Genomic DNA, 24,432 nt, shown 5'->3' with positions numbered 1-24,432 from the left:
AGTAAAAGGAAGAAGTTCAGCTTCATTTTTTTCAAATCAATCATGCTAAAAGCTGTTCACAGGAGACTGCAATAGTGAGTCCCTTAGTGACTTTCCCCTGCCCCTAGTCAATTCTAATCCCAAAATGCAGTTAAGTTACATGCGGATGTGTCATGTTTCATGAGGGTAACATATTTACAGGCTGGCTGCTCTTATTTACATTGCTTTCATCTCGTCCTTTCATTGGCACTTTCAAGTATCATATTATCAATTCAGCCTTTGGGAAAGAGGCCAGTGTATATAAATCTTTGAAAAAAAAAAAAGATCCTGAGTGAATTAGCAAGTGACAGATGGTAGGTACTGTGTCTTACCACGCTGAGGCAATCCACATGGCAGGCAGGTTGCCAGGCACAGAGCATGGCACTAACAAGTTGTGGCCTTAGAAAAATTGATGGCAAATTCCAGGCTAAAGCCCCTGGGATCCATCAGGCTGGCACAGGGCAGCCACATACCCATGTACCACTGGCAGTTTGGGGTTTACAACCACCTGAGGTCTGCTCAGAGACAACCTCAGAAATCAGTGCAGCTTCCTGCTTTTGGGACTGGACATAGCCTGCTTTACACCAGGCTCAAATAGCTGTGCTTAGCATGTACCCTCACAGCTGGTCATTCAGCTTCCCCATCCCCAAGGACTTAATTTAAGCTGACTGAAACAACAGCAAAGGTGTCTCACAAAATTCCACTCTGCCAGTCCTTCACCCCACCAGCAAGCAGAACAGATCTCTTCAGTAGCAGTAGCTGTGGTAGTGCTCCAGCACCCAAGATCACAGGCTTTCCAGCTCAAGCTCTACAGCAGACATGAGGCATCAGTTCTTTGCCACCAAATCCTTCCTTACAAACAAGCAGCAAGCTTTTTGTACAGCATGATGTAAGGCCATGCCCAGCCAAACACCAGATACTCCAAGGGAAGGGCTGAGTTACAATTAAAGCCAGACTGGGAAGTCACTTTGCAATATGGATGGTCATTTATTTATTGTTTTATCATGACACATCAAATGCTATGGCTGCAATATCAGAACATGGTGTCATTTATAAAATATCAGTACTATTAATGCGGTGGTAAGATATTGTTAACATTTACAGAGAGGTGAATAATAATTCCATAGCTTTGCCTCAGTGACAAAATACACTGGCAAGCAGATGATGGATGGAATATAGTGACTCTTTATTATCATGTTTTTTTCTCCTTGATTACTGAATGGCCTATAATGATAATAATTGTTGCTGAATCTAATCCTTTTGAATATGGTAGATAGATCCTTTGCTTTTACAGTATGTGTCAGAATAAAAGAGAAGCATCTGAAAAATAAAGAAAAGGCATTTCCTTACAAAATGAGATGAAAAAATAAAACAATATAAATGGAAATTTCAAGTGTTTCTTTTTATATTTAAAGCTCTTAATAAACTGTATTTAAACATTCTTAAATAATCGTTCTGTACCTTTGATTTTCTGTTTCACCTTTGGAAACAAATAGAGTAATCTCATTATAAATGTGTGCAAATAGAAAATATATAAATATATTTATGGCCCACATCATAAAAAGGTGGTCTCAGAATTGTCATTTTTACAATGATCAGCTGGGGTTCCTTTCATTTTGTCCTGCAAGTTATTTGAGCTCTCTTCTTTTAAGCCTTTGAAGTCCACATGCAAAGAAGAGCCAAGCACACACATACTGTCCTGTGCTTCATTTTGTAAACTGCTTGATGACACCTGCAAAACAGTCCCAATGTGACTGAACAGTGGAGTTGATGTGATCCACTTCAACAGACTGAAATTTGCTTGGTCGACTGCTGAGCTCCATGGGAATGTTGTTCCCACAGGCAACGACTCCACCTCTGAAGTGCCACATTGAACTTCATGAAACCCCATGGACTTTTCCAGACCACTTGCTGATGAGGGGAGCTTGTTTTCCTCACGCAACACAGCACCCTGGGGAGAGGCAGCCGCAGTCTGATCTGTTTTATGGTCTGCCTTTGTGTCCTCTCGGAGAAGTGACTCCCTTGTTTGAGGAGAGGTTGGCAAAGAAGTGCTTTGGTTATCAGCCTTGTAACAATCACTAGCATTTGAGCCAAGGCTCGGGGAGAAGCTGTCTGCAAAGAGTCGTGTCTGACACACTGTCTCCTTTACATTCAACTCGGTGAGAAGCTGGGCACGAGTCTCTGGGGACAGTTTACTCAACTGGCGTCCAAGCTGAAGCTGGGTTGGGAATAGTGTTCCCTGAAGGGTTCTGTACAGGAATCTGCAAGATGAGAACGGGCATGTGAGAAGAAGTGAAAGAAGGAAATACCCAACACGTTATTAAGGGAAAACATCCAAGACAAAAGTACAACACAGAAAAATAAGATAGGTGTATGTGCTGTTCCTATGCTCCACACAAGAAAGCTTGCAGATGGACAGTTCTGGATGCTGTGCTAATATTTTGATTAGTAACTTAATTAGGCAGTGTAATAAATCTGTATCTTTAGTCAGTGATCCACCTTGTGATCACACACAGTCTTTAATCTTTCCTGATGAGGAACGGCAATGGGGATAAGTCTGCAGAGCAAGCTTCCTAGATCTACAAATAAGTAAGTAAGTATGTTCACAACACAGTATCAGAACTGGGGTACTGTGCATTTTATGTGAGGATGGACTGAATCCGGAAGCATCACAGAAAACCTCACAGGGGAGCAAACCTCTGCATGGCCAGGAAGTTTGACCAACAGTCTACAATTATCCCATTCCTGTGGTCCTTGGCCAGGAGCTGTGGTCTGTTCCTGTGGTCAGGAGCACAGAATAGGTTAGACAACCTGACTTCAAATAATCAGCTGCTGAAAGAAACTCAGTTGGCTGTTAGGTAAAACAAAAGATGGGGAGTGGAAAATGTTCTTGCTCTCCCAGTCATACCACTAAGTGCCTTTACATACAAAAAAAGACATGAGAGAAGATACAATACCTGGGCAGCAATGCAACAACTGGTGATATAATGCAAGTGAAATAGAACATAGGGTCTCCCATCAGCCTTTCCATGGTCCAGTAGGGATTGGATGGAGGATGGCAGACTGGGCAAGAAGCATTGTAAACCAGAGCCACAAAGAAAAATAAAATGATGCTGAAGATGCAAGATGACCAGTGGAGAAAAGTCTAGAACAAAAACCAAAAAATCAACAACATAAGCATAATGATTTTTTATATTCTGAGAAGTTTGCTGTGACTTAAATTAAAACTTCCTAATTTCTGGAGTCAAATCCATGCATAGCAGAGTTTAGAGCTTTGTATATTTAAAAGTTCTTATAAATACAACACTACAAAGCTGTTTGCAGATCATATTTTAAAACTCTTTCCATGCTTTTTTAAAATGCCTGCTAAAAACAGAATGTGCTGAGGGAAAGAAGCAACCACCTTATGTTTTTGAAAGGTGGCACTAAGAGAAGAATTATGTCCATGCCAGTGGCTGACATACATCTATGTAGACTGTGGGTACCTTACCCAAGTTTTGGTTTCAATAGCCAAATGCAGGATGATGGTGAAAAGAGCTATTGTGGTGATGGGAGTTCCCCAGGAGAAGATATCCACCTCTGAATCATAGTAAGTCTGTAAGAAAGAAGACAGAATTTAGCCCAAGCTGTGTTGCCAGTTCTCCTCCAAATGCTTGAAATAGAATGGCTTAAACCAAACACTTACAAAATAGGGGATGAAGAAGCAAACCAGGCTTTGATACATAGCATCAATCATGTTCATCCAAAACATGTGTGGTTGGTACTCCTGTGTCATTAAAAAAAACATTAAGACAATCAGATCATAATGAAGATCCTATCGGCCAGGATAGGTATTTTGAGGGGGATATTTCAAGGGCAGTTTTAAGGGCTTGGGAAAATAGCTTCATAACTTTGTCAATCATTTAGCTATCCTGGGGGATGAAGCATGAACAGTCTACCTGCAAGTCACTCTGTTCTGGGATGAAAGTATTTTGCCTCTTTTTTTTGATTGTTTTTTCAGAGGATGTAATTTTAATCTGATGCTCAGGCCAGGAAACATTTATGAAAGTGCCCTATTTTATGCACTACAGTCAGACCACTAATGTACATGAATAAATGGGTTCTACATCACACAAGCATAAGCACAAGCACATTTATTGGCAGAAGAGAAAACAATAATGCACATGTACTTAGAGAAAATTCACAACAAAGGTCTTTAGTGGCAATTCATGCAGCAATATATGCTACAAATATTTATATAAAACATATATATATATAAACATATCTCTAAGTATGTGCATAAAATTGCTTGCTAAAAAACAATATTAAACTAATGTTTTGATTTACAGAAATATACAATTGCAGGGATATGGATGGTCATATAAGGCACCTAGCTATAAGGAAAAATAGTTTATAAATGGAAAAATGTTTATATAATTTTGGTATATATTTTACATCTCCAGCATCTGGGTTGATCAGGTCTTCTTCCTTTTGTGGAAAATATCATGACAGACTAAAAATGGGAATGGAAAGATGCTTAGAAAGAATGAAGGTGTTACCTGGCCTCCTGAACTAACATGATTAATTACTGCATCAGGCTGCTCAGAGGGATTGTGGAATCTCCAGTGTTGGAGACATTCAAAACTGGACTAGTTAAAGACCTGAGAAACCTCATCCTGGTTTGAAGCTGTTTTGACCAGGGGTCTGGAAGATGGCCTCCAGAGCCATCTAAACTATTCTATAATACTGTAGGCCCTTTTTGAAAGAGATCCCACCTGAAACAGGATTTTAAAGTTTTTAACATGCCTTTTTAGGTAACTATAAAGAGAATTCAATCGACAGATAAAAAAAACCCAACAAATGAAACAAACCCCAAAACAAAACAAAACACAAACAAACAAAAAACCAACTTAGAATGATTTCTGGGCTTCTCTATGAGAAATAACTGTTCTGTGAACCTGGGAGACTTCTCAGTTTGCCAGCTGAAGACAGGCAAACATAACCTCCCAACAAGCCTTAAGGCATGACAAGATTTCTATCATCCTAAAAATGTGCAAGAGAGGAAGGTATTAATAGTACAGATCTTTCAAGTGTGATGCACTGAAACAAAAGAAATGTAGAAAACAGAAAACAACAGATGAAAAGGACAGAGTTTGGACTAATGGACTAAAATAAGTTATACTCAAATTCTCCTTTGATCTTTCCAGGAGAGTATCCAGCAATGCCACTACATGTGTGGGGTACCAAATACAGGTGTACACTTGGAGGCAAAAACCACTTACTGTGAACTCTCAGAGGACAGCTTTGTAGGACATTTTTAAGAGGGCTTTTGCCTTCAAAACAATGTCCCCATATAGATAGTTTTGCCAAACAGCAAGATTTTCCCATGGTACACTGTACCTGTAATTACCAGGAATGGTTTGGCTCAAATTCCTCCTGCAATTTCGTTTTCCTTGTGTAATTCAAGAAGATGGGGACAAAGTGTTTTCGACAGATATTCAGCTGAATCTGTCATCTGTGACTACCTCCCTCAGAGATTAAGTTTATTGTGCTTACTACCAAGGCCATCTTTCTCTTCTTTTTGTAAAGGGCTGGGAACAGAAGTTTTGAGTAAGTACTGTGAGGTTATTCTGTAAAACCCTGCACTAGCTACAAAGTGCAATCTGTTTTATTTTTTTGGTTATTTGTGAGTCTGGACCATGAAGGAGGTGTTCAGTTTAGGTTGAATTAAATCATCCAGCTTTCTCTCCTGACACATATTAAAAATATGGCTGGTTGGGGCTTTTTTTGTTAGTGTGTCTTTTGTTTAGGTTTACTTTTGGCATTTTGACTCAGCTAAGAAGTATCACAGAGTAATAACACTGACTTCTCAGATTGTATTTACCACCCATCTACCCTTTGGGAGCAGGGCTGGTTTTCAGTTGAAACTAATGATGTTCAGGAAAAAAACTGCAATAATCAAGAAGTTTTTACCTCCATATTCTGTCCGCTTTTATAAAGCTGAGGTACAGCAATTAACACTTCAGCTGGCACATCCTTATCCAGCACACCAGTAATCATTTGTGGAAGAGAAGAGAAGAATAAATTAAAGAAGATCAGATACCACTGATCAATCATTGATGAGCCAGAGAACCCGCAGTAGAACTGGTACCAGAAGAGAAGGGCCACAAACATCTGAAACAGAACAAGCAATTCTGTAAGTATAACAAGATAAGGGGGATCATCATCCCACTGTGTTCTGAAACCATTCTGATTCCAACTCTGCAACGACTTATCTCTGAATGCTGAAAATGAGAGCAATCCTTGTGAGGATACCTGCTCTTTAATTCACTTCCTGATGCATGGACCACTTGGCTAAGCTGCAAACATCTGGCACACCTGCAAGTCTTTGTGCTGCTGCAACCTTAGATCTTAGGCATCACACAAAATTAACTTTCAGTTCAAGTGAAACACTGAGGTGCAATCTAACTAACTGTAAAAAGCTTTCCCAACCACCACTGACCTCTAGGAAAATGAGTACTGATGTCACAGCACTTACACAACTACTGTAAGAACATGAATTGCCACAAAAATATCCTCTGCTGGCTGGAGATGTTTTGGGAGACTTTTGTGGTCCACAATAGATAAGTGAAGAGCTTTTTCTCAAGATGAACATGAGACCAGTAGCAGTAAGGAAGGTGAAACTGTAAGGTCTAGAAAAGTTGTTTTAAGTATTCAATCTTTGTGCTTTGACACTCAGCAAATTAGCAGTACTGTAAAGATTCCTCAATCTCCCTTCTTCTTCAGCTCAAGGAAGAAATCAGCTGCATATACAGATGCAGAGGGGTTGTTCATCTGCTTGAGTTGGTATCACCCAAAAAGAAACAAACCACACAACTCATTTTTTCTACATTGTCTTCAGCATGGAGAATCCAGAGGGCTCAATAAAGGTGCTGATTTCAGATGCTGATGAAGGATTTGAGGCCTAGAAAAAGACAGCCAGCTTCCTAGAGAAGGAAATAAATTCCCAGGCTTGGTTCTCCTACAACTAAAACTTTTATTATTCTTTGTAAAGTGATTAAAACCAGAAAACTGTTGGAAACTGTTGAGGGTTTTCTTCCTTTTAACGATGAAGATGGGAAATGACATGACTTCTTTCACTTCCTCTTCTTTTTGTATTCTGTTCTCAAAAAGCTTTCAGTCAGACAGAGAATATTAATCCTTCATGAATTTTAGATATACAGAAGAAAATACAGATCTGTTCTATCTGTGTGCCCAAATGTTGTTGTCATAGAAAGAAAAAAAGGCTATGGTGTGCTTAGTCAGTGAAAGCTGCTTTAAGAAGAGTAAACTTGTCTTGTAAAGGGGAATTGCCACAGAATAAGAGGAAAGTCCTGCAGTACACAAATGTACATATGTGTCTCTGTGTGTGTATATATATATATATATATATATATATACACACACACACACATATATATATGTGCTCAGGAAAAGTTTACATACTACATTGAAGTGGCTTGTATATGAGCAGCAAATACACCTCACTGTTAGTGAGCCTATTCTATAAATTACCCTAGGGAAAGTTAAATGTAACTTAGTAGTATTTTTGTAAGCACAACCTCTAGAAATGTTTCTGTAAATGTATTTCAAGAAAAATATCTTCCTATGGCCCAAACAAGACTGAGTTACCAAACCTTACCCTCCTGAGTACAGCTGTCTAGGACGTGGCAGTTTCCTTCCAAAACTGAACATATTTTGAAAATTATTTCTTATCAACACCAAAACCAAAAAATAATTTCTTGAGTAAGTTCTCAAAAAGAAATTACAATAAGTATGTAAATTTATGTACTTTTTTCTCATGCTTTTAAAACAAAATGCAGCTAATCCTGGACATAGTAAATTTTCTCTCTAGAGCCTTGCTAACCTGTCTTGGAAACAATTTGGCTCTGGCAAAAATAGGTAGTTTGATGAAAATACAGGCAGCTGAAAATCTTTCTACCAGCTCTACTATGTGTCTTAATAGTGCTGTTGAAGAAAGCTATTTAAATAAATGAGGCTTAAATAATATTTTTTTTCTCCTGAAATTTTGTTGTTTATTAAACAAGTTTTTTACTTTATTTCAAATGTTCTCTCTTGCCTCTGTGTATTACCTGAAAAAGACAAAACAAATTTACATAAAGATTTTAAGTAAAAAAGCTTTCCCTTCCTCCCCTGACAGATGAGACTGTTTTATGAATGTGGTCCCACAGAGAATTTCTCAGTGACTGAAGTATTGTTGAAAAGTTTTCAGTGCTGCCTTGCAGAGACAATGTATAAACAGGAAGAAGATGTGCACACTTGTGCAGGTAAAAATTTTGTTTATGTGAAATCCCTTTTCATCATGCTCAGATATTGCCAGTCATGCAATGTTTTAGTTTATATTTTACTTGTATTTTTATCATCTTCATGAAGCTAAACATCTTCTTGGATAAGTATCTAAGTTTCAAACTTGCTTTTGTAGCATTGTGAAGTTTAAATTTAAATTAGCTAGGTTCTAGTGGAGAATGGAAAATTTCATAGTATGAACAAATGGGGAAAAGAAACCACTTGAGCAAACAGAAAACTTGCAGAACATTTGCAGTGTAGCTATCTTGACTCTCTGTGGAGAATCATCCAGAATAGTCTCCTTGCAGAAGGTTCAGGTGCTCCTATCTTTCCATTTTTAACAATCTTTCCTTAAGGGCAGGCACTGTGTCAGACATGATATATTCATGTCTATATGCTGGATATCCAACTACAGTTTAGAGTCAGAAGCAACAAGTATTTCTCAGAAAGCTCTGAAGGCTGCCAATATACAGCCAACACAAAGAGATCTCTTCAGCTGTTTTCTAGCCTTGAGGCAGTAGCTTCTGAAAATGTCTTATTAAAAATGGCATGAGAAATAATACTTGTAATCAAGGGCAGTTGTACCACAGAAAATGGAAGATTTTATCCAAGCTGAACAAAAGCATTGATGTACAAGCAGCATCTCTGGCTGCTGATTGCTGGAGTGTCTTATGTGCATTACTTCTGGGTTTATTTTTTAATTTTTAATATGAGATGGCTATGCATACACCTCTTGGAAGTTCAGATTTGATAGTGTCAATGGGTATCTTGGAAACCTCCAGCACTGGGGGTGGGAGTACAGATGTTCAGCATCATTCAGGATTAAGCCTTAAAACATGCATCTGAACACCACCACGTGTTTCACTGCTGTACTTCAACAGGTGGCTCTCCACTCAGCGCAGCATTACTTAAATCTGCTTGCTATTTCTGACTCAAGCAGCAGCTCAGATTACAAAGTCCCTTCATTCTTCTGTGTCTGAAAGGGCACTTGCATGCAGTTCCTGCTCTGACCCCAGAATGTATTTTAACATGCTTGTTTTAACAAAAAGACACTTCATTAGTCCTTTAGAACCCTTAGGTATTCTGGTGATGTTCAAAATTTTGAGCAAATGATGGTTTTTTTCTGATAAAAACTGAGGATTAGATTAAAAGTGGAAAGCAACTTTTACAAAACTGAAAGCCACTTTTCTTCTGATACTGAGGACAAAATCCAGTCTCCTGCACACAATTCACACATTGCCCTCTGAAGCAAACAGAGATATGAGAGCTCTATTTCTCCTCTTTTTCTTGCTTCTTCCTATGCCTTGCTCCCAAAGTGATTTGTAGATGTTGCAAGTGAGCAAATATATGTGTCTGCCAGTGACTCCCACCCAGCTGGTGGTATTCTTGGTTTCCTTGTTAGGCTGTTTTCAATCAATCATCTTTGTACTCCAAGATCAATGCAAAGGGCCTTTGTTGAGGCCAAGGAGTTGAGCTGCTTCTGGCTCCATGCCCAGTACTGGATTGAGTCCTGTTTCATACACCAGGGAGGAAAGACAGACCCATCGTCTGTTCTTTACCACCATGTGCTCCCTTCCTAATGAACTGTTTTGATTAGTTAGAAATAAGATAAATCAAGAAAAAAACCCTTCCCAGTCTCTTCATCTGAGACACAGAGAGGACTCAAATTATCCCAAGTTACTAAGAAATATGTATAGTGATTCATAAACAATGATGAGATACAGTCAGGAAGAGAAAACACACTCAACTGCTACCTGGGACCAATGCTGGATGACTTTGGCATTGAAGACTCCTGTATCCAGCCAGCTAAATTCTGCAAAACTGCTCTGTAAGAAACTTCTCTTCAGCAGTGCTTGTTATTTGTGTTACCTAATTTGCACATTCAGCAGCACACTGTAGCTGTTATGGAGTGGGTCCCGTATTTCTGCAAATGGCAGCCAGCTGTCTTTTAGCTCTGCAAATTTCTTTGCAGCTTATTTATAAACCATTTGAAGGCTGACCTAATGCTCACTTAGCACAAAATAAACCCTGGAAACATGTGGTGCCATAAAGCTGCCAAGTCAAACACTTACTGCATTTTTGTAGAAGAAATACAGCACCATGTTGGCGAGTCGGGAATAACACCAGTGGCCATGAACAAGCAAAAGCTTCTCCAAATGCCTGAACCTCGGGATTGCAAAGTCGCTTGCCATCACCGCCTTTAATGAAACAAAGGTTGGAATCATTATTGTAAAGCACCACCTTCAACACTAACAATGAATCTAGTCATCTTCACGACTCCTACAGGCAGTGGAAGTTGTACTCATGAAGAATGAAATTCATGACTGTGCTTATGAAGTGCAGCTATCGCTGCATGGATTTGAAACACCCATGAGCAAATGTGGCAGCTTGGCAGGACACACAAGGCAACCTGGTCCTCACCCAGAGGAGATTACAACCTACATTACAGATGGTGACAAGCAACAACAAAAAGCAGGAGGTGGGAGAATGGCTGGCAATTGCAGTTGCACGAGCATGAAGGCCCCGGGTTCATGTGTGAAGACCTTGGTGGCTGTATCTTTCTCTGTAAAAACTACAGCATACTTAAAGGGCAAAATGAATTTCCAGAGAATAAGATAAGAACAGCACAATTAAGTGGTTGCATCATAATAATTTGACTTTAAAAGAAAAAACAATAAAAATATTAGTTTTAATTTAATTTGCAGACCTGGTTTATACAGTTTACTTGGCTGTCCTGAGATATCAGTATTTTGAGGGATTTTTAAAATCACACATTTTCTGTAACTGTGTATGAGAAAAAAATCACACTAGATGAGAGTCCTCTGGGACTGTGCAGACTGTCAGATGACATTGACAAAATGAATCACAGCTTCTCTCTAATTCTGACTAAATTTCAGGGTATTGTATATCTAGATGAGACCTACTTGTGTTATCATGGGTGTTTCATGATTTTCCTTATCCCTAAGATCACACTATGGTTTAATTCAGTATTACTTTACATTTCATTTTCTGTTTTGGTATCACCTTTCTTCTCACAATTCAGTTCAGCAAAAACAGGAGGAAAGGTGAAAACCTCCAAAGGAGCAGTATCTTCCTTACACTCCGCTGGGTATATTTTGGCTGTATTTTTAAATGAGAGACATATTTCCTTTTAAGTTTACCTAATTCTCTTTCTTGGTAAAACATCAAAAGGGCTCAGTTTTCCCAAGGAGGTGCTTGTAGAAGCTAATAAAATAAACTCTAAAACAGTATGCAAGAGAAGGTGTAAAAATGCATTGCAATTTAAGCAGTAGATATATATGAGGGCTGAGACACTTTTTAATATGTTGACACATCCTAGGATTTCTCAGGTACTGAGACACACTTGTTATAACCTCCCTGCTCTGAAGTCTGATTTGTCTTGCAGACATACAGCTATCTTGCAGTTTGAGGAGAAAACAGCTATGCTATGTCTGCTTCCTTGTCCTCCACCCCATCTCAGCCTATTCCAATGTCAAAACAAAACCGTTAGCTTCATTTGTGCTGCTAACATAGTACTTCTCAGCAGACTGTGAGAAGTGTCACGATTCTTTCCTTTTTTTATTCCATTTTTATTATGGTGAGGAACATAGAGAGAAAGATCTGTTATCCAATTACATTTGCATGTTTACTTAGGCTCAAAATACCCACTTGATTTTCACATTTATTTTTTTTTTCTTCCAGCTCCACATGCTTCCACAGAATGTAGAAAGAAAATAAATCAGACAGTATTGCTGTCTTAGGCATCTAAATGCTCAACACCTTCTGAGTACCTGCATGTGTACAATTCTGGCAGTTGTTTATAGTAAAGAGGTCTGTGTGGCTCCTTAGGACTTGCAGTAAGGGAAGGGATCTATAAACATTTTCCACTCTGCTGAACTTTCATTTAGAAATAAAACCAGGTTGTTTAATGAGTTAATGGGAAAACAGCTTTCAGACCTGGATACACTGCAAAAGCCAGGGGGATTTGAGGACTGGTTATTGTAAGTGTATGAACTCAACTGAAAGTGGCATATAGGGGCAAGGAGTCAAAAAAAATGCTATGAACAGTTTATGTCTGCATTAGGAAAAAAAGTATCTGAATTAATACATAGATGATGGAGCTTATTGGTAAGTTCATAAGAGGTGGTAAGACCCAAGAAAAATGTTTGCAGCATATTTTTTTGAATTTATAGGTTTGGAGGGGAGCCCACAAAACCAGCCTTCTCTGAACTCTCTGGAGCTTGGACTGCCTGCAGAGTGATACTGCAGAAGTTATGCAGGATTTGAAGATGCATACACATTGAAAAGTGTATGATAAATAAGAAAAATATCCACTGACTTTTATCCAGTGACCTGTGCTAGCTTCTGCTGATCTGGACTCAGAAAATGCATAAAGTTGATACCCAAGTTCATAGCTCACTTAAATTTTTGTTTTATAAGTTTATGTGTTGACCCAAATAAATTACAGCATTCATGAAATCCCATTAAATAAAACCCTACAGCCAACTTGTGCACTGTGTGAGGGAGGCCTCTCTTCCCTTTTGAGCAAAACATCCAGCCAATGTTGCAAAAAATGCAATTTGGGTCAGAGAACCACCCACTGGTAACTAAGTTAAGGAGCATGCTCATCTGCTCAAGTCCTCAGGATGGAAACACTTCCCACTTTCCTGGTAGAGCTATCTGACATACACTCAGCTACTCTGTTTTCTCTTGCATTCAACCTGCCCAAATACAATGCAGGTTGTGGAAATAAGGTATCCTCCTCATTATGTGTCTTACTGTCACGTCTGGTCCTAACACTGCAACTGATCTGCACTAGCAGTAGAGGAGGCTGAGATAATACATACATCCTGTACATATACATCCTTTCTTCTGGGGATGAGAGAAGTGTCTCTCATACAGCGCTACATGCAGTAATCATGGGTGGAACATATTCAGAAGACTACAAGGCAAGCACCCTTACCCTGTGACTGGAAACGTGGCCAAACCAAGACTTGCTATAAGGTATAAGGAGCAGTGGTTCTGCAAAGGGCCACAATTTCTACTTTACTGTTTTGCTGTCTGAATGAGTTGAGTGAGTGAGATGTGTGGGTGGTTGGGCTAAGGGTCACCATCAAACCATGCAAATAGCTACATCAGTTGTACTGGCTTATGCAGCCACTCCATAGAAGAAGTATACCCAAGCAATACAGGAGACAGGGGAATAAGATGAACCTTTATTTTCTTAGTAATGCATAGCTGAGCTTTCTTTCTTCTTTAAACAATTATTTAGCTAATTATTTCTTTAATCATATTGCTTAGAGAGATCTGATAAGTTCAATTTTCTGAGAAGGCAGTGTTTGTAAACTCATCATGGATCTCAGAACAAGTGTGAGCTCAAACTCAAGCTGAGAGAGTCCTTATAAGACAAAACTGGCACTCCTCAGCACAACTTGCTGTTTTTCCTTTATTTGTGCTGACTACCCAGAGGCAGTCTCAACAATCTGAACTATAGGAAGTGGCTGTTTCATGTTCTCATGGGAGTGCTTTCCACTAGATGAGCAACATTACCTGCATGCCTTCTTGACCAGAGATCCCCACACCAACATCTGCCACTTGGATCATGCTGACATCATTAGCACCATCACCTAAAGATGACAAAATGCAGTTTTGTTGTCACTAGCAGACCAACAACAGCTGGCAGCAACAAAACAAAGAAAAAACAGCTGTTACTGAGTGTTGGTTGAGCATAGTAAGAGAGACATTTACTAAGTGTTGGTTTGGTATAGAAGTGCATATATATATGTGCAGTAGGAGAGGATACACCTTTAAAATATAAGGTTCAAAGCTTGCAATGTTTCCAAGATATTTTGATCTTTTTAGACCTTTTTTATCACAGGAAAGTAACAACAAAACAAATTCATCTCTTTTTAATAATACCTAAAATTCAAGTATCAGGCTTGAACTGCACCAGTAGAAAGATGAGAATAAGCATCCCCAATACCTCTGCTTCCTGATCAAGAGTCTGCTTGCAATCAGGTATGACTAAGAATTAAATGTGCAAGAAGGCCTAAAGCAAATGAAAATGTCCACACTGTAAATATACTAAAAAAAGTTTAAAAGTAGATGAATGAAAGACAAAGTCAAGAGAGTAGGGTTGACCATTCTGAGATCTTCAGTACACGCAAGACTGGTAGATTTAATTGGAATGGTTGCAGAGCCACCACCCCCTACTCTGCTTCCAGTCATGATCCCACAAGTGATATGTGCCATAGACAGGATACCAGAATGAGATATGTATCTAGTTCTTAACCTCTTAAATTTACAGCCAGTGTACGAATGGAAAATGATACTGTATTAGCTTATGACAAGACATTTGGTTTTAAACTTCAGGGGCTGAGGTGCATACCACATGCCACCAGTCTCCCTGCTGTTGGCACGTGTAAGAGTGGTATCTGCTCACCAGACAAAGCTGATGTCTTTGTGACCGTGTGATCCAGAATCACAGAATCACAAGGTTGGAAGAGACCTTCAAGATCATCGAGTCCAACCCGTGCCCTCAACTCAACACCTCAACTAAACCATGGCACCGAGTGTCACGTCCAATCATTTTTTAAACACATCCAGGAATGGTGACTCCACCACCTGCCCAGGCAGACAACTCCAGAACTTTATCACTCTTTCTGTAAAAAACTTTTTCCTAACATCCAACCTGTATTTCCTTTGGTGCAGCTTAAGACTGTGTCCTCTGGTTCTGTCAGCTGCTGCCTGGAGAAAGAGACCAACCCCCACCTGACTACAAGGAAGGAGTCCCTCTTTTCAGGAAGTTGTAGAGAGTGGTAAGATCATCCCAGAGTCTCCTTTCTTCCAGGCTACAACCCAAGTTAGCTCATGTTGGTTAAAAGGGAGGATGCATACAGCTAGGCTTTAAGCCAGAGCAGGAGCTTAAGCTCAACTTGCAGGCTCAAGGTGCTCAGAAAAAATGAACATATAAGCTGCCCAGTCTCCACTAGTGTTTTTAAGCATTCTGGATAATTCAAGTTAATGAGCCAGATGTTTTTTAGAACATATGCAAGTTATTATGTCCACAGTCAGTTAGCCAAAGATATAAATTCAGTGGGAGGGAGGCACATTTGAGCAAGATATAATATATTAAGCAGGAAGATTGTGATAATCAGCGCATACTTGGTGATGTTGATGTCACACAAGTCTGGCAATTATTATATGTACTTTGGGTTTCTCATGGGCAGCTGCCACCCATATGTGTTCCAGCAGAAATTATTCAATACAGATAGATGAAAGCAAGTGTATTTGTAACAGTATATGCTGAAATAATATCTTCTAATGAAACATGAACCTAAACTCGAGATAGGGAAAGAAGAGCTGGTTGACTTGTGTAAAAATCATAGAAACATGGAAGATCCTGTCATACTCAAGAAAAACAGACTGCCAAAATCTTCTCTTTGCCAATTGAGTGATTAGGTGGGAAGAACTTTAAGTGTTGTTATGATAACAGTTGTAAATCCACTCTCTATAATGACAAGGCCAAGCCATAGCCTGTGCTGTATAGCTGACTTGTAATGATAAACACAGAACCTTGAGTTTAAGCATGATTGGATGAAACAGCACTGAGCAGTTTTTTTGGGTGTAATACAGTGATTGCAAAGTGGTGTTTTGCACAGCATAAGATAACCCAGTTCTTCACAGCTTGTTTAGACATGTCAAAACCTCTTAGCATAACTAGGTCCTGATTACCTAACTTCTGAAGGAAGAAATCTCCAAAGTTCTATCCTGGTTTTGAGTAAGTATGTTAGAATAAATATATCAGAATTTTTCAACATGTTTTCAGACAAAACTGGAAGGCTGCTTCAGTTGTGAGGCAGCTGGGAGGCTCCTGTTGCACGTCAAAAAAAAAAAAAAATTTAAGACACAGTATACATCAAGGCAGACTAATATAAACTGAGGTATTTACCTATTGCCAAGGTCATTGCTTTGAGTTTGTCTCTGACTAGTTTCACTACCATGCTCTTTTGGAGTGGGGTGGAGCGACAACACAGGACTGAACGGCATCGCTTGGCTAGCGCAAGAAATTTATCTTCTAGCATGGGTTCCAGGGCATAAGCTAGAGTCCTTCCATCAATGACTAGGCCCAAGCTGGAAAGCACAGAGGAAGAGGGTGGATAGAGAGGGGTGAACCCAACAGTCATGTTTCCAGTAGCTCCGTCTATTGTGTTGTTTGAAAATTTAGACTCTACGCATTGCAGACACTGTTCCAGCAAGACAGCACATGTCTCCTGAAAAGAAATTCAAAATAAAAATGCTTGAGAGAAAAGAACATGTATTCAAAGGCTTTGTTTGCTGTATGCTTGGGCATAACTAATAAGGGGAATGTATTATTTGCTGTGCTGTTAAAGTTTTAATTTCTCATAATCTTCTACTTGTTCTGAACACACTTAACTCTTGCAGAAGGTATGACAACAATAGAGAGTAGAAAGGCTTAAAATCTCATTCTACTTTAACATGCACTTTTGTATGCTAAATTTCTTTTAGCTCCTTCTCAGAATAACAGTGCTGAGAAATGATATATAATTGGTATCAAGTATGGTGATGAACACCATTATGGTGATGAACACCATGTATACGCCCACAACTCAGATCAAAGAGTTATGCATTGTTAAAGGCCAATTAAAGGTTATTTAAGCTGAAATCTTTCTCCTAGCCATACTCAACTAGAAGATGTTATTGAGAATATAAGAACATTTAAAAGAAGTGCTATTGGTCTTACAGCAAAGTATTACTAAAGAGAAAAACCATGGAAAATTAATTTACCACTCCAGTTGATACACCCAAGAACGGAAATTGCTGTTATCTATTCTTCCTTTTTGAAAGAAATTGGAGCTGAATGCTGATGGCCTACCTCTCCTCTGCTGAAGTCCAATTTTATCACCCCATAAAAGGACTACAGCACTATTAGTCTGGTTCCTTGTATGTTAGACCGTATCAGTAAACTCTTTGTGACTGCTTGCAACAAGTTGAGCACAGGAAAGATTAGTAATTCAGAAGGATTAGAAAAGGTCCGTTAGGAAGCAAGGCATTACTGTGGATGTGGTTTTCTGCCTCTCACTGTTAGCGTCAAAATTTAAATATTGCTTCTATCTCCAGAGAAAAAGCCACCTGAGAAAACATGAATGACTCAGTTATCTAAATACTACATTTCAGTGGCATACAATAAAGCACAATTTCTCAACAAGTTATTAATTGCTCTCTTTATCAAAATATACTTAAATACAGGTTGCTTTTAGACCCATTAGTGCCAATACACAGAAATAGGGATGCTTTGAGAATGCATACTGAAGGAAGTGATTTATGATGCTGTGGCATATTTTCATTCATGGTGGAGTTCCCTACACACAGTTACATGTTTTCAGTAAGGTAATGACACATGAGGCTATGGTTTAGAAGCATGATTCACTGAAAAGTATTCAAAGACATGTCCTACCTGAAAATTATAGCTGAAGCAGGAAAAGCAGCAAAAAAAAAAAAAAAAAAAAAAAAAGGAAAAGGAAAAAAGCCATCAAACTTTTAGTTGTACAAGTTGAAAATAAAGCAAAACTAGTTAATTAGGCAACTTGTATATTGGATCTGCTTACTGGTGATTCAGCATTCAAAGTGATGATTTCTTCATCATGATCTAGTAGCTTGCAGGCATATGCAATATTAACAGCTGTTTCTTGCTTGTCTCCAGTAAGAACCCAAATCTGCAACCCAGCTTTGCGCAAGCTTGCAATGGTTTCTGGAACACCATCCTGCAAACGGTCCTCTATGCCAGTTGCACCTAAGCAAATAAAAAAGCCAAATATTCCATATTAAATGAACATCTAGGGTCGCCCTTAAATTTTAAGCTTAGATTAAAAATAAAACAAAACAAAACCCAAAACAACCAGACCAGCAGCCACTTTTACTGGGACACAGCTAAGCTACCAATGGTTGCAAGATCTGGGCAGCTTCTTGGGGGTATTGAGGAGGAAGAAAGAAAAGTAGCTGTGGTAAACAGTTGTAAATAACAAATCCAGAATTTAAAATGTCAAAAGCCACCAGATGCCACTCCTAATCCCAGAGGTTCACAACGCTTATTGTCTCTATGCTTTATATCTATATTATTTCTGCTGACTGTTGCTAGAGAAGCTATTAGTTCTTGGATCATTTCAGTTCCTAAAGGTCTTAACTGTCTTTTCTCAGCAAGAAGAGAGCGGGTCACTAGAAATTCCTCTTCTGAAGGGGACTAACAGCAGGACTGCAGCTTGGCAACAGCGGATTAGACTGCAAACATAAACCTTTTAGTGCCTTTTTGCTGCTCTTGGCTCTTGCAGAAAGATGGGTGACTAAATGAGATATAGCAGAGAATAAATCATAAATCTGTTGACCATGATGTGACAGTAAAATGTGTATTTTCATGCTTTCAATGCATCTTTCTACCTGTTATAAGAGATTGGGTATCTGTTTTAAGCTTACATAAATCAATTGACTGAGACAAGATTTTCATATATATGAAAAGTGGCAAAAAGCCACCCAGGACTAAGCTCAGTGTCATTACTGGTACATCAGTGTTCCACTGAGTGTCAGGAAGACTTCAATGTGAGGAAATCGATGCCTCTCACAGATGCAGTTTGTGAGCTTTGCTGCTGCTAGCAAATGAGGAAGTGACAGACATGCAAGTTACCTGGAACAACAGGAAAAACAAAACAAACTTTTCTCAGCAAATTATTTCTTCTATGGTTCTTCCTTGGAAAAAAAAGCATTAACAACAGAAGTCCCCTTAAGTCTGAGGACCAGTCATTTACATGGAAACACATTCTTAGAGCAATGTTGGGAGAGCATTGCTATCCAAATAAAGAAAAATATATTCCAGACTGAATTTTTATTCCCACAACCTAATGATGACTGATAATTACAAGCTACAAATCACAGTATGAGGTTCTTAGGGAATGACTGAACTGATAGTTTACTACTGGCCAGAGCTCACTTATTTGTCTGGCAGCTCAATTTCACTTTTTTTTTTCCTTTTTTTTCAGCTCAGACTGCAGCTAGAGCCAACAGGTACACTCATGGTGGGATCTTGACTACTCTGGTCCAAATTAGGCAACTCATGCCCCCCTTTAAGTCAGGGAATAGAACCAGACACTTCGAGGGCATGATTCATCTAATCCTAAAGCAGATATCTAAGTCAGACCAAATGAACTACCCTTTTTTTGTCTCCCCATTGGTTGTATGTTGAGCCTTAGAGGTCTGTAGTAGATGCATTGGGTGAAGTGGATCTGTCTCCCAGATCCATGCTGGCAATTGATGAAGATCTTTCAACATCTCAACTCAAAAGAGTATGATTTAGCTCTTGCAGGACTTTTTACATACACTGATTTTAACTGCAACCCCTTGCCACAGAATACACAGGCCCTAAGTGCATGTGCTGAACCTGATGTATATGAAAATCGATGCCTCTCACAGATGCAGTTTGTGAGCTTTGCTTTGTGCGTGTCTCTGGTGCCCCTGGAGTCAGGGAAGTCTCTAACATCTTGAAGCAGCACTGAACTAATGAAATTCTGTAGACAGCTTGGGCCAAATCCTCCTCTTCTTTAGAGCAGCAGCTCCCATTTAGGATATTGTGTCAAATTCATCCCTGATATTACTCCACTTACTTCACTAGTGATAAAATGTTGGCAGGAGCAAGGAAAACAGGGTATGTCTTTTATGTTAATGACAGCCTAATCCTTTGTGGTGCTGCACATGACAGCCATATAAAGTCCCACGAAAGCCAATTTCTATACTGTCAGAAACAATTTAAGGGAAAGAACGGATTTCATAGCCAAGCTTTAAGAATTTTTATCACATTTTAATTTCATGTCCAGCTCTCATTTCATTACCTAGCAGATGCAGATTCTTCTCTAACCGCAGTGCTGACTGAAACAGAAGTTCTTCGCGATTTTCAATAGAGGATTCTGCTTCTAAATGAGTTTTTAACCAACAGCCATACTCTTCCTTGCTGAGAACCTATTACAAAGAGTATGTGAGGGCACAGTCAATATGATGCAAAGGCATTCATACTTTACTGAATAAAATGAAAAATAAGTTATGAATCAAGAACAATAAAATAATAAATACCTTCAGTAATCTTTGTAAAGACTCTCCTTAAAAGCAAAGTAAAAGCCTGCATTTACTTACTCTTTTTGCAATACAGAGAGTCCGCAGCCCATCTACAGCATAAAGATTAAGGTAATTCTGGGTTTTGCTTCGGATTTTTTTTTGATGTTTGCCCCGAGGGTCATCTAGACAAGAATAAAACCATAAATTACTTGTTGAAAAATAACAGCAGCTGAATTGCCTCAGAGAATAAAAACTTGTATACAGTGCTTACTGTACCAGCACTTTATAACTGATACTTTTAAAGAGGTGTTGATATTTCCTGGGAAACTCAGGGAATTTTTTTTTAAAAACAAGCCTTTTTTTGTTGTCTTTTCTGTTTTCCTTCTTCAAAAATGTCACTGTGAATGTATGTGAGAAAGACCTTTTTTTTACTCAAGTATTTCTTTCACCTGAGTATTTTAAGAAATTGTGATAATCTTCACAGGAAACAATAGTCAGAACTAGAAGTATGATTTCAAATACACTACTGGCAAATGTTTTTTCCGCTTCTCCACAGCTCATCATGTGCAGAAAAATGACACTTCAAAATAGCACTCAGTCTTCTACCTAGGCTAATATCTGGAAAGAAGTGGAAACGGTGCTCTGTTTTATATATCTAAAGGTCCTTTTGTCTGTTAGTGCTGTACTGGTACTTCCTATTTCTAGCCTGAATCAACGCAAGAAGTTCTGGGTGGGACTGCGATTTCATTTAGAGCAGAATTTGCACTTGCAGACCTCACAGCTAGCTTCTACCTCAGATGCATAAGCAAAACTTCCACTTAGCTTTACCCTTCACTTAGAGCCATGTGTAACTACTCAAAATGAGGACTGAGCATCTGTTTCTTTTCTCTCTTTAGCTGGGACTGGTGCAGTGTGCTCACTCTGTGATCAACACAGAGTACTAAATATGATGGCAGCACATTTTGTTCCATCTTATTACATGAAATGATGTCTCCAAAAATTAAAAACAAGTGATAATGCCCCTTTTTATCATCTAGGATTGAGACAAGTTCATGAAAATGGTACTGTAGTACTAATCTTTAATAATATGAATTTCAAGGTTAGGACTTAAGTAAACGTACAAGGGGGTAAATTTTTAGATTGGAGCCATTGAGTGAGAATGACTGGTACTTTCTGGCAGGTTTTCCTACTCCCTGATGTGATACACATTTTTTTACTAAAGTCTGAATATTTTCAGGGGTTGTAGAATCATTTAATGATATAATTCTGTAACTGGAGCTGTTCCAAAGTGCAATATTTGAGCTACTGGTACCTGCACAGTAGCCAGTCAGAGTCAGGTGACCACTCCTCACCCAAAGTCTGGGCACCTCAAGAGACCTACTACATACAGCACTGAATGTGCTCACCTCTCATACTGGGAGCCTATGGGCACTGTGCCATTATATTAAGTGCTTCATACTGGTATATAAATTAGATGGCATAAGTATCTTACTGTTTATACTTCTCACTGCCCATTTACCCAGTGTGGACTCATACTGAATTTGATCTTGCTATATGTTGACTGCATACGTATATCTGTCTATAAAGTTACATAGCATTCAGCACTTATATATATTTATACAACAGCAGAGTGCATAATTGGGCATTCAGATGCTCCACTACAAACACATACATGCATTGATTTTGTAGAAATAAGGGAACTGTGAATTCAGAATCCAAATATTTGTTTTTTGTTCCATTTATTTCAACCATGTATCAGAACATTTAACTCACGGTACAGCTACTTTCTCACCTTTAAAGACTTTTCTGTCCTCCTCAGGTCAGCAAAGCTGAGAGTATATGTACATAGTTGTTCCTAAGGGACTCTGTGAAGATTGTGGTATTTCCTGCATATGTTCATTGCAGCTCCATCTGATTAAGGTCATGTGGTGAATACTGACTGATAGGAATATTCTCATGCCCATCTACCTATTAATACTACCTATGCTATCACTGTTGATTGTCTCAAAGTGACAATACAGATTATTCCAGAAGGACATCCCCACAAGTATTATTTGCATTTGGAAAGCCCTTTCTTACACTATATATGGAAATATGCATATAAGGAACCAGCAGCCTAACACAGTTTCATTTTGCTACTTTTCTATTAGTACATTACAGCTTTTTTGGCACATGTGACTTGCTGTATAACACAAGAATTTTCTTTTCTGGGAGAAGCACTGCAGCTTTCTTTGAGGCTTCTTGTATTAATGAGGTTTTTTTTTAAACTTTGGAACAATAAAGCAGGCAAGCATTCTTCCCAATTTATTGTGATACATTAACATTCTGGAGAAAAATGCCATACTTTTTGCAAATCCCACAGGAAATCATCTTATGGGAGTGGCTATTTCAGTGGCTCTCTGACTTCAAATGATGAAAACTTCAATAGGTGTTTAAACACATCAAAAGCTGTTTCTATCCCTTTAAGGTTAAGTGGTGTTAATTACTTCAGATCTGTCTAAATATCACAGGTGCTAATGCAGTGATTAAATGCTCATGCCTCCTTCAATTAACAAAGACAGCAACTCTCTACAAGTAGGGATGTGTATAATATTTTCTGTGCAAGTTCTCATTTCCACCATACCAAAGACAGCTAAAGCCCCTTACAGCTGTTCATATGCCTTATCAGTCCTACCCTGAGATTTATCTTGTGCTCAGAAGTCAGAAGGAGGGAAGGAATTTCTTGCAGACAAAACCCAGTTGTGGAAATTTTTTTTTTAGCTGGGATGCAGTGTCTGCTCTGAGCAGTGTGACCACATGCCCCATGTCAGTGAAAAACAGCAAGGAAGTCTTCTCCAGAAGAATGATAGAGAGCTAGTGGCCTTCTGCTTCTTCATTTCCTTCCATAATCTCGAGCTGCAGAAAGCCACTGCAGTCATTGTTTTCCCAATGATTTATGTTCACAGCTCCTGTGCGAGCTGGGTATTGACTCAAACAGTAACTTTCTTATTTATGAACATGGTGACTGTTGAGATAAAGTAAAAACAATACACTCTTGGGAATAATTTCAAGGCTTTTGGAAATATCTGTTTGCTATCAGAATACACTAGGTTCTTGTATATCTTAACTAGATATACAGGCAGAGCAAATAGAGTCTATTCATAACCTTTTTAAATTTTGAAGCTCATGACAATTTATGCTTTTCTATAAGACACAAGGAAACTAAAACATAATACTTCTGCTTCTGATTTCAGGCTGTTTCTCTCATTATATTCTAAAATACTTATCCTTCCAAACAGGAATCTTTGTTTCATGCCATGTTTGAGCTGGGAGATTACAGACATGGTGCTGCCTTGGTCCTTCAGTCTAAGGGCAGAAGTCTCAAGACACACGCTTGACTAGTGTTCACATGTCCCTGAAGCACTAATAGAGCAAAGACCAAGTTGTGGGATTAGCTGTCGTGTCCACTCACTTTTTAGTAATTTTCTTAAAATGATAAATGACTGAATTCTTGTAGCATTGCATCTCCTCTCACACACATGCTGCACCATCACCAGTGAACTGGATAAAACCAATGACAGATCCCACAATACAGATAACGGCCACAGCATAAATCTTTTTAGGCTCCCTCCACATCCATTGACACTAGGATTCTGCAGGCAGAGACAGCAAATTCAGTTCCAGGCGTGAAAGATACTCAAGAGAAATGTCAAATGCTTTACAGATAGATCTGCTGAAACATACAGAATTACTGAAGCCAGCAGGGGCTCAAGAGGACTAGAAAAAACAAGGGGAACTGCTTATGGTGTTCTAGTGGCTGCACTTCACATTGCTTGCAAAAGCAAAGCACACCAGAACGCATAGTTCAATCTGGGCTAAAGAAACCCCAAACAAACAAAAAACCCAAACCAAAACAAAAAACTTCCAGCACAATTTCAGAACCACTTTCAATTTGCTTGCCTGTTATGATGGTGGAATCTGTATTTGCCCAGC

The 24,432-nt window shown here is 38.9% G+C and overlaps 1 protein-coding gene across 1 annotated transcript in view; it reads right to left on the bottom strand.

Annotated features, from left to right (window-relative positions):
- Positions 1-985: 985 nt before the first annotated feature.
- The window catches only part of ATP10A (ATPase phospholipid transporting 10A (putative)), a 111,534-nt gene continuing 88,087 nt past the window's right edge, over positions 986-24,432 (bottom strand). Inside the window, exons 11-21 of the mRNA XM_038132825.1 lie at positions 20,539-20,642; positions 20,241-20,367; positions 17,973-18,157; positions 16,295-16,616; positions 13,894-13,970; positions 10,416-10,541; positions 5,971-6,171; positions 3,704-3,784; positions 3,509-3,613; positions 2,976-3,163; positions 986-2,279 (exon numbers count right to left, since the gene is read on the bottom strand). Of these exons, the coding sequence (XP_037988753.1) occupies positions 1,574-2,279; positions 2,976-3,163; positions 3,509-3,613; positions 3,704-3,784; positions 5,971-6,171; positions 10,416-10,541; positions 13,894-13,970; positions 16,295-16,616; positions 17,973-18,157; positions 20,241-20,367; positions 20,539-20,642 (2,222 nt within the window). The 3' untranslated portion in view covers positions 986-1,573. The remainder of the gene's footprint in view (positions 2,280-2,975; positions 3,164-3,508; positions 3,614-3,703; positions 3,785-5,970; positions 6,172-10,415; positions 10,542-13,893; positions 13,971-16,294; positions 16,617-17,972; positions 18,158-20,240; positions 20,368-20,538; positions 20,643-24,432) is intronic.

The sequence above is a fragment of the Motacilla alba genome, chromosome 1 (genome assembly GCF_015832195.1).
Source record: "Motacilla alba alba isolate MOTALB_02 chromosome 1, Motacilla_alba_V1.0_pri, whole genome shotgun sequence".
Taxonomy (NCBI): Eukaryota; Metazoa; Chordata; class Aves; order Passeriformes; family Motacillidae; genus Motacilla; species Motacilla alba.
Note: the sequence above shows the minus strand (reverse complement) of the source record. Positions and strands in the feature narration are given on the sequence as shown.